Source organism: Lepidochelys kempii, chromosome 4 (assembly GCF_965140265.1).
Source record: "Lepidochelys kempii isolate rLepKem1 chromosome 4, rLepKem1.hap2, whole genome shotgun sequence".
In the NCBI taxonomy this organism is placed as follows: Eukaryota; Metazoa; Chordata; order Testudines; family Cheloniidae; genus Lepidochelys; species Lepidochelys kempii.
In genome coordinates this window covers 105,155,532-105,166,951 of record NC_133259.1, presented here as the reverse complement: position 1 = coordinate 105,166,951, position 11,420 = coordinate 105,155,532, and the positions used below count along the sequence as shown (strand labels likewise).

At 37.1% G+C, this 11,420-nt stretch overlaps 1 protein-coding gene across 1 annotated transcript; it reads right to left on the bottom strand.

Moving 5' to 3' along the window:
- Nucleotides 1-3,646: 3,646 nt before the first annotated feature.
- On the bottom strand, nucleotides 3,647-10,790 carry CCKAR (cholecystokinin A receptor). The gene is made up of 5 exons (XM_073340116.1): nucleotides 10,670-10,790; nucleotides 9,759-10,010; nucleotides 6,890-7,151; nucleotides 4,834-4,961; nucleotides 3,647-4,173 (listed from the first exon to the last, which is right to left on the bottom strand). The coding sequence occupies exons 1-5, from the start codon at nucleotides 10,788-10,790 to the stop codon at nucleotides 3,647-3,649; spliced, it is 1,290 nt and encodes a 429-aa protein (XP_073196217.1).
- Between the last annotated feature and the right edge of the window lie 630 nt (nucleotides 10,791-11,420).

Below are 11,420 nucleotides of genomic sequence, written 5' to 3'. Positions count from 1 at the left end.
TACTAACTGTAGTAGTAGATTTTTAGGAGATGGGTCCCCTGCAACTGGCCAAAAAGATGTCAAAATAATAAGACTCAATTTATTCCTTTTTTAAAATATCATTTTATTCAGCCCATATTTACTCTCTAACAAGTCACATCTCCACTAATAACAACAGGGTCTGAATGGAAGGTGTTGGGGAAGGATTGCATTGACTGTGGTGAGGGATCCTGCTGTATCATCATGCCAGGGATATCTTTTATCCGTTAGTGATTTTTGGTTTGCCTTTGGGACACACAAGATGTGCCTTTGGGACACAGATGGCATGTGTGGTGTAACAACAAAAAACTCCAAGCCCGGGGGGGGGAAATCCCTGAGGCTTTATCAGCCAGGAGATTGGGAAGGAGAGGGCAACACAATGGGCAGCTAAGAGATATATAGATGTATCCCTACATATAGCTTAATTTAAGGCTAATTAGATTCAGGCACAGGCACTCATGTAATGGTGTCACTGAGATTTCATGGAAGGATAAGCTCCTATTTTAAAAAAGCAAATACATGCACATGCTGAGCGAATATATGATTTTTTTGATTCCATGGCAGAACCACAAAAATCGGGGAGGGGGGGAATGGTTAGGGTTGATCTGAAAGTGAAATTTTTCACTTTTTCTCACTGAAACAAAAAATTGTTTCGGGTTGAACACCACATTTTAACCCAATATGATTTATCTTTCATTTTTTTTCCTTTTGTTATGTTTGTCATGTGTGTTTACCCTTTTTAAATGTGTGGCAATAAATCTATCTAAATTTTCAAACAAAATGTTACAAAAACAAAAAGTCAAAACTCTGTTTCAAAAATGTTGAAATGATTTTTTTAAAACAGTTGTCATTTTTTTATTCAGTCTAAATTATTTGCTGAATTCAGCCTGATTTTGTGAATAGTTTTGTGACCATGAAATACATTTTTCAGTGAATAAACAGTTTGCTGACTTTTTTTCCCTAGCTTTAGCATGTACCCTCCAGACAGAAATAGGCACATTTCACTCCCATTCCCTGATTGCTCCTTATTCCTTGACTGTAGCCATCCCACCACTACCATGCCTTATGCCTTGGTATATTTCCTCTGATTCTTTCTTTTTGTCCCCTCCGCCCACTACCTCATTCCTACGTCATCTCCTCCCTCCACTGATGTGCAGTCACAACAATCAGAAGCTCCCTACGTTCATGTTCTGGCCACTAGTGCTGCAAGCCACATGGGCCCAATGATCAAAATAAGCCTTTTTTTTTTTTTTTTGTTACATCACACTTTTCATCTGTAGACCTGAAACTAGCACAGCGCCCCCCTACCCCTCTGCAAAAAAATAAGCATTATGCCAAGTAAATCAGTGTGGTGGGATGGTGTGCATGCAAGTCAACATATTCTGACTGTACCAGAAAAATTACATTGTAAGAGGAATATTTTCTTACATTGGACATAGAATTCCAAACTACATCTTGTGTCTAAACTGAATATAGTCAGGAATATTCACATCAATTATAAAAATGTGATTTCTTTACATAAACATCTATAAACTACACTTTATAATTGATTTAAATATCTGAAGGGTACAGAATCATATTGACTTTATGAGACATTAAAAAGACACTGTCAAGTATGTTTTTAAATAGAAAATTATTTGATTTTTTTCCTATGTCTATGGAATGAAATATATTTCCAACTTGAAATTATTAATTTTTCCCTACTCACTGTGCTTTCCAATTTCAAAAAAAATTGTTTCTCTACCCAGTGGATACTGGAGCTAAAATTAACATAGCTGGTTTTGTTTAACAATTTCAACTTGCGGCATCGCTATAAATTATACAGTGCCCTACACACCAGGCTGCGGTTTATCCTCCACCCTTACTTAGATAAAACTTTCATAATTAATTCAATAGGAGTTATGCCTGATAAGGACAGAGGGTCAGATCAATGTCAAGAATGTTAGCACAAGTGCGGGAAGAGTGCGACTTCAATTTAAAATCTATCTGGAAGAGGTCCAATTTTAAGATTAAAAACCTTGACAGTGCTTGCCTTTAACATCCACATCTACTTTCCATTTACTACCAAAGTCTAATTTCTATCTAATACCAATTTTTAAAAATTACATTTTCTAAACTAGAAGATAGAAGAATCTTCAACAAGAAGCATTCACAAAACAAAATAAAATGCAGTATAAACTATGTAAGACTGACTGTCCTGTTCTGGAGAGCTATGTGTATTGGCGGAATACCCAAGCTCACCCAAATATTGAACAATTAAGAGGAGATTGGATTCCTTACATAACAAAACACAGATGAAGTACACAATTCGTAACTCTTTCTAGTCTATGCCGTATTTATACACTTATATGTATATCAGGAGAGAGAAATCCTTCCATCGTCTACACATAAATCCATAGACATTTTTGATGTCATGCCCAATCCTTCAGTCCTTGCTTTTTATTGTTGTTTACTTCCTTTGTCCATTTAACCATTTCTACTTTCATGTGTGGGCAATACCACAGTGTGATTGTGGATATGCTGTAAAAGTTGTTGTTGCAACAATTTACGTTCAATATCTCAGGCCTGATTTTTCCAAAGGAGTTCACCCCAGTATCCTTTTCATATATGCAAAGTTGTGTGTGCTAACACCTCTGTGTGCACTTTTCCATCACTCGCACCTGTGTGTGCTGGTAATAGCATCTCTACACACTCAACTGGGCTGGTGTTAAACTCTGTCACTTGCATGCATGGGTGCTGAAAAGTGTGTGCACCAGTACATGCATGTGCACAGAAGAAAGTCAGGCCTTTCGACATTCCGCTTGCTATTTAAAGCTAAAATATGTAAAACTGTCAGAATATTTATAACACTTCAAAAGCTGACATAGGCTGCTGTCTGGAAGAAGTGTATTTCATCTGCCTTTAAAGTTGCTAGCCTTTATTTCCTTGGTTAACTTTAAAAAAAAAATGAAATAAATCTAGTTTAAAAGTGTCCTGGACCCATTGCTTTGGATCAATAGCCCTTCCTTTTCTCCAGGAATATCCTCTTTTTAACTGACCATTAAACCAAGAATTTCAAAGGATGATAGCTCAGCTAAAATAAGGATGACAAAGTTCTATGAAAATAGCCAATATATTTTGATTTCATGGAATGGGTATTTAACCATAAAATATAAAAATAGAAATTTGTAATCAGGACTGATAAGGAACCCCAATCTATCAGTGTCTTGGAAATATCAAGAGATACTCTGAGCTATATCTAAAAACTGCAATTTTGCATGAAAAGAGTGAGCCAAACTTCCGGTGGAAAGGACACCTTCAAGTTATAGAATATGTTTACAGGAGGCTTTAGTACAAATGCACCATGCTGGAGAGCTGGTTTCAAAATCCTTTACCTCCACAGAGCCTAAAAGCTCCAGTCTCTTTTTAGAAATGGAGGTGACACAAAGCACAGACCCTAGCAGTGTCCCTGGCCCATACAATTCCCCCGGCATTTCCTACCAGCTAATTGCTTAACTGTGGTGTTTTCATCTCTTCAGAACTAAGTCATGTTATAAATCAAACCTTAGTCGCCTTTCCAAGACGAGACAAGAAGATAAGGGTTTGAATTTCTCTTGGCCATGTGTAACCTTTCCTTTTCTATAGCAGTTCATGGGGGAGCAGACATGCTCATGTGTGTGTAAGAGTACCTGGAGAGAGATGCCCCTGTTGTCTTCCCCTCTTCCTCATCTCCAATCTCTCCTTTTACTACTGGAGGCTTCTGCTTGGGACAGCAGGTGAAAGTGGCCAGAAAGCCCATGCGGAAGCGCTTGTTCATGAAGCAGTAGATGATGGGGTTCACACAGGCAGAAGTGTAGGAGAGCAAATGAATAAAGGAGATAGGAGCTCCTGAGAGAAGTTGGTCTGCTGATGTGGTGTCAAATGCACGCCAGGCATTTACACTGAAGATGGGAGTCCAGCAAAGGAAAAACAAAATCACAATCACCATCAGCATGCGGATGACAAGTTTCTTGGCCATCAAGTTGGCAGTTGAGCTGTTGCTTCTGACCCTGTCTATTTTGATGCTGCTGGTGGCAGAAAGCTGTTGCAGTGGCATTTTTCTCTTCTTTTTGGTTTTCTGCAGGTAGCATCCATCTCCATCCTCATATTTGTTGCTACTGGTGCTGGCTTTCCTTTCTGTATGTACAAATCAGCAGCACTCACATAAATATGTAACACAGAACATTTCTGAATAGTGATTCAAAATATAAACAGATTAGTGGAGTCTAAATTTTGAAGTAAACAAAATCCTTCATGGATGATGAGCAACTAGTGGTAAAAACTGTCATTCCAATTCTAAAGTGAATTTTGATTCAGTCATTTTTGTGAACATCTGGTGTTCCCTTTCTATGAACATCTAAATGTCTCTACTACTGTGAAAACTGGCAAAAAAGGAACATTAAGATTGAATGCTCAAATTTCTGCTGGAAGTAATTTTTGAATTGTATTTTTTAGGTTAAATTTACAATTCCTGTCACATTGCTTAATAGCCAAAATAATCTAACCTGTGACCAGAAACAATATCCATTTAGTTTATGTAACTAAAACATTGGGAATTACAAATAGCCTGTCTGAACTCTTTGCAAATAATCTGCAGATGATGGATTATTCACTGAAGAAATTTGCCAATAATTTTGGTTAACAAATACATGCAATAGTTCTGCAATCTGCTCATAGATGTTTTGTAAACAAAAAAGAGATGGCATTTATATGATAAATTATTGACTCAGCTCTACTATTCACATCTTCAAAGATAAACTTAAAACAAAACAAAAACAAATGCAAACATGCTGTTACCTCGTGAAGATTTTCTCTGGCTGACATCAAACTTTATTCCCCTGTATAGTTCCAAAGAGATTAAGCCATATGCAATCATCATTACAATACCAGGTATAAGAAAGAGGATGAGCAACAGGAAAATGTACCTGAGGAAGCCGCAAAAGAGACTGAGATTAGGGAACAGCAGAAATACAGGGAAGCAGCTGTATATTTTTGTTTCTTTTCTAAAGATCTGGGTGAAATGTTTTTAGGGCTGATAAGAGGTACTCTATTGGCAGCCCTGGAAGCTGGAATCCTCTTTTTCTCCACAGAAATAGTACAGTGCGAACAACAGCAGAGCTGGCTTCTCCACACTGTCCACCCAATGTATCTCACCCTCAGAGGCACATAGGGCTAAAAAGATGCTTCAATCTCTGTGCCCATTCAATACCTGTCCTCTACCGAGACCAGAATCATGTTGGTGGTGGTGGTGGTGGTTTTTATGATATAAAAGCTTGTCCAGTGGAACTTCAAATGAGCAGCTACCTGTGCTTAAGTGAGATGCTGATATTAGCCATTAACTTTCAAGAGAAATTTTGGGCCCCAGTTCGTCATGTTTGCTAGGTCCCCAGCCTCTCCCATTTCACTTTATTACAGATGTTTCAGACTTCCGGGGAGGAGGGAGTGATGATCTTGGGACCCTGGTACAACTGTTTCCCCTTTCCTCTCCCTCGTCAACCTGGATCATTACATCCATGGAGTGGGATTGTGCCCCTTCCTGCTTCCCCCTCCCCGCCCCGAGGAGTGTGCCCCCCCCCCCCAGAGGCAGGCACTGGGAGGGAGATGCACGTTATTCCCCTGTAGCCTCATACAGATTCTGAAGGAAAGATGGTACAGTTTGGGCTTTTATTTTTCTGCTGAACCCCTTCCATAGGAGAGATTCCACTTTAAAGAAAATCCTTGAATATTTGATTGCATATGGGTAAATATACTACATAACAAAACATAAGCAGTTTCTCTAATGGTACCACACCCAGGGAAATTATTTTGCTTTAAGGTACTTTATTAACAAATCAATCATATATTTTGAGCCTAAACATTTGCTCCTTGCAGGAACATTGCTACAAATTCACTGGACTTGCTCTGGATTCACATTGGTGTAACTGAGTGCAGAATTTGGCCTTTTAGCTTTTCTCTTCAGACATCCTCATTATGGCAAGTACCTTAAACTACTGAAAAGGTTAACATCAAATAAATATTTATATGCATGCGCCATATTTAGGTGGTGCAAACTATAGACCTGTTCTGCCTCCCACTAAGACAGTAGGAAAAATCCTATATCTTCCCTGCACCAACTAAAGTGCTTGGTTACAGGAAAAAGAAATATTAGGAAAGTATTAAAGAGTGAAAAATGAGCTTGCTTTAATGCAACGGTGCAGCTCCTTGATTATGTCCCTATGTTATTTCTGTGCCGTTTATTCACTCTCCTTGAGCGTGGACATTTATTAACACTGACTGTCCCCTAAAAGCCTGCTGCCCCCTCTTCACTAATCTCTCTAGTCACTAGGTTGGTTCTGTTCTGAGGTACATTTGCTACTTCTCCAGTTTTCATGTCATCATATTTGTTCTCAATTGAAACTGCATCAAAGAAATGTAGACAACGAAGTGAATCAGTCCTGGAAGGGGCACAGAGATACATGTGGCTTTTAAAAAGATTAATTGTTAAAAATAAACAAATCCTCTGGATATACAAAAAATAAAACAGTCCGAGCTATACTGACAAGAAGCATCACTGCTGGAAGTCTGAAAGATGCCTTCATTTCAGTGACAGTGGCAGCTTCATAGACTACAGTTTGAGAATCACTGGCCCTTTACATATATCACCCAGATGTGAAGCAAAAGTAATAAATGTATTTAAATACAAAAAAGAGCAGCAATTAAAAATAGAAATTCTTGTGACTTTTTAAACAAGCATAAAAGAATTATAAACAGTCACTAATGGTTAATAATTGATTTTCAACAGGCTTAAGGCTACCATGTAATCCTATTTTCTGCCAGATAATTATATGTTGTTTAATAGTCAATTATATCTTACCACGACTGCTGAATGACATCACTTGGCCAAAGGAGGCGACACATGTTAGCTGTGCTGTTGTTATATTTTGTAAAAGGCACCAGTTTGCTGTAAATTGGGTATGGTGACATGATGGTAAAGGAGAGACACCAGGTAGCAGCAATCACCTTCAAGGCATGAGATTTTGTCTGCCATACCCTGGACTGCAAGGGTTTGCAAATAGCACTGTATCTCTCCAAAGATATGGCAACCAGGTTGAACGTAGATACACTTACTGAAACACCTAAATATATAAAACAAAGAAATGGGTTCTTGTTTTAAAAGGCTGATGGCTCTTTGTAGATAAACTTGCTAAATTTCCATGCACATATGCAAACAATGAAAATATAGCATTAGTCATATTTTCACAACTCATTAAGTTAACAGAGGTGGACCTGATTTACCTTTATGATGCTCCAGATTTATGCTTGTGTAACTACTGATGTGTATGAAAAAACAATTGACGTCTTTTGACTTAGTTCCATCAACGCAGGAAGCTGTTATCAATCAAAGTGCTTTGGTCCTGATTCATCTCTGTATTACTCCAGTTTTTACACTAGTATATCTTCATGGAAACATAACCAGTGGAATCAGTGGGGTTACACTAGTGTGCATCGGGAGGAACAAAGCAGTGAATCAGGTATGATTTTAATTTTAATTAAAAAAAGCAAGTATCTTGTTTGATTGACAACCTAACTTCCTGTTTTGATAAAATTCAGTAAAAAAAAGTTACATTTTCGTAGATTTTAGTGGAGTCACAATGGCATAAAACTGGAATAATCCAGTAGGAATCAGACCCATTTTCTATAAAAATGTTCGTTAATTTCTTTTCCTCATCGTATACAATACTTCAAACTTTCAATGATATGTGCAATTTTTCTTTCACTGTGGACCTCTGATGTGTTTACTGTATGACTAGAAATATTCCTGATCCTCAGATTTATGTCACACAAGAATTTTATGTTATGAAATTACCTTTTCTAGGGTAAATATTTGGGGTAAAAATATAAAATATGAACATTTTTACATCAGTTTCCTTTGCAAAAATCATCTGTAGTTTACACTGATTCATATTCACAATCTTTCTACATCAAAAAATGACAGCTAAAGTGCCTGGATGATATAATTATTTTAAATATCTGTTCATCATTACAGTTCCTCTGTTAACCCAGATCGCTTATGGGACAATTCACCTTCTGAGTCTTAAAATACAATTAACTTTGTAATTGTAAAACTTCATATTAGAATATATTCCCTTTGTGTGTACACACACACACACAAAGGGAATATATTCTAATATGAAGTTTTAGAATATATTCCCTTTGTGTGTGTGTGTACACACACACACACAAAGGGAATATATTCTAATATGAAGTTTTACAATTTAAGTGTTACCAATTACACACACACGCGCGTGTGTGTGTAATGTGTGTGTGTATATATATGTGTGTGTGTGTGTAACTGGTAATACTTAAATTGAAATATAAAAAATACAATGCTTCAGTAATTTTTATTTTTATGTCAGTAATTCATTACATGTTTAAATACAACCTTTACTTTTATTGATTATATCTAAGCAAAGATGTTGAGTTCCCATTCCCACACTTCCAAAATGTATTCTCACATTACATCATAGTTTTCAAGGGCACAGGTTAAACAGAAATTCTGAGGTTCTTGTAATTAATTGCTAAGTCTCATTTTGAGATAACATAAACTTTTCAGAATTCCCTCTTTTCTTTTTACATTTTTAAAAATTAAATCTAAAAAGTTGAGACAGTATCACTTATCAGATAATTTATAAACCAGGCAGTTCATGGATCCACTTCTCTAGTGGGAGGCAGATGAAGCCAAAGCATATTGAAAGTGATGGTGGTCTTTTAAATATGACTCCATAAAAATAGTATCATTAGGCTCCATATTTGTCTCTCAGTGACTCCTGATCATATTTGATCAGTTAAAAAAATGAAAGGATATTTGTTCTGACAGCCCTGCAAATTCCACCTGGGATTGCAAAATCAGAATGTTTCCTTCTCATTTGTCAGCAGTAGTAGAAATTCTGTGGGCCAAATTCTGCCCTTGGTAATGGTTACCCTTGTACAATCCTATTTTATTTGCCCTGTAATTAGAACAATAACGATTCTGTTGGTGATATGCAAGAAGGAATAGAAAGCAGTTCCTCTCCAGGGCTTGACCCTGCAAGGTGCTGAGCCTGATCCAGCAGAACACTTAAGGATGTGCCTAATGTAAGCATATGCTTCAGTGTTATGTTAGATGAGACTAGAGAGCTCAGCATCTTGCAGGATTACGCCCCAGAGCTGTGCAGAGCTGTCTCTTCAGCTCTAATAAGAGTATTAACTTTTGTTATCAAGGTTATCAGATATGACTCTGCATACAGTACACAGGGAGAATTTTTGCTGATTACAGGGGGGTGACACTTTTACTAATATCTTTTCACATAGGTGCTGGAAGTAGGAGTACTGGGGTTTGCTGCTGCACCCCCTGGCTTGAAGTGGATTCCATTATACACGGTTTACAGTTTGGTTCGATGGCTCTCAGAACCCCCACTATAAAAATTGTCCCAGCACTCCTGTGTTCTTGTAGCACTTTAAGTCAAATTTTAATGAAAGAAAAAGGGTTTTATAGAATATGCTTTTTTCCCATCTTCATGTGACTGCCCGGGCTAATTTTGTTCCTTAGTGCTGATCTTTCCAATAAGGTGTTAATGCCCAATCAGTCCTGCTTAGCAGGTGTTGAGAGTGCTTGGCACTTTAAAGGATCTGGCCCTTGTTTAGTATCTCACAAACTTAATGGGTTATTTACTTTAAAGTAGGTATAAAATTCAGAGACTTACCCATGAAGTAGGTGGCAGTTTTACAAACAGCACTACCAAATATAAAATCCTTCAGCAGGTTGGGAATGAGGGTGAAAGGCATGCAGAAAAGGCAAAGCATTAGGTCGCTGACAGCCAGCGACAGCAAAAATATATTAGTGACGGTCCTCATTCTTTTGTTTCTTATCAACACTGTAATTACCAGTGTGTTCCCCACGACACTGAGCAAAAATATCAACGAATATAGCAGAATTCGAACTGTCTGATGTAAATCTGAAAATTGCCACAATAAAGAATCAGTTATGAAATATGAAAATCATAAAACTAATTAATTTTTATTACAGGGGTTTCATTCGTTAACCAAAAGGTGAAGACTGCTCATCATTCAAGGCAGTAGACTTGATTTTTATCTTACTTATGCAAATCTACTGAAGTCATATCATTACACCAAAGTAAAACTGGTGGAAGTTAGAAGTCCTGGGCCTGATTCTGACCTATCTGAACTGTTCTTTGAGACAGTAAGAAACATTATGACAATCTATATTATTTTAATACATGAGAAAATTTTCTTTAGCAGCTACAAACAGTGTTATAATTTCACGTTAGTTGCTTCCACATACTGTATTAGATCGGATAACTTCGTTGTTATATAATTATTCAAGAGCAATATAAAATTGTTTCATTAAACAATTATCAGTACGGTTTACATTCCATTCTAACTGAGTATTACTCTCTAGATGTATTTATAATCTGGAAAAACAGGACATACAAAGTTCTTGCTGGTCTGTTTCTTACCCTAATTTAGCAACAAATGGTTATTTTCACACTGCCTCACCTACAAACCTTTGTGTACCTGTTTTTCTTGAAATATCCATGAGTTTGCCTTCAGCTGGAACTGGTGATGTCTGAAAAATCTATTTTCCTCCACATACCTTTAGCAGGATGAGGTGAGTCATCCACACAGAAAAACGTATCATTTTCCATGACAATATCACACAGGAAAGCAGAAATATTGGTTCCATTCTCAAGAAGGCTGTCATCAACTATTTCCATTCTTCAGTCTCCACAGGTTAGCTTATATGTGATGAAGGTGGATTTGCAACTATCTGCCCATTCTTTCTATGAGCAAAAATATTCCGGAATGAAGTCTGCAGTGAAAAGATGTTACAAAGGTTTTCCAAGTAAGTCTTTTTTCAGCTAGCCATAAGGAATATCCAGTACAAGGAACTCTGTTCAGAATGAAAAAGATTTATTCCAGTAGCATATAAAGCAGTTGAGATGCATGAGAGAAAAGCATGAACACACACGTCTTCTCCTGTACCTTCTAGATCCGCCCCCCCCTTCTATTACTGGGTTAGTGTTGGGATTATAAACATACTAGATAGCGATTACAAAATTAACCCCTTGCAAGATTGTTTCAGCTCACATATCTACAATACCTCTCTATGTGAATCTGTTATTGCCACAGATAATAAATCATGAGCAATAAAATGATATAACAAATCACTCTTCCAGCTAACAATATTTAACATGGTAATAGGAAATACTTGAACAAAAGGATGCAGAAAAGAAGAAACATGGTTAGAGCTTTGTATGTCTACAGTTTTATTTCTTTATATAAAAACAATTTGGTTTCTTTTAAGTTTGGAAAAAATGCAGTAACATCTCTAGGTACAACTGGAA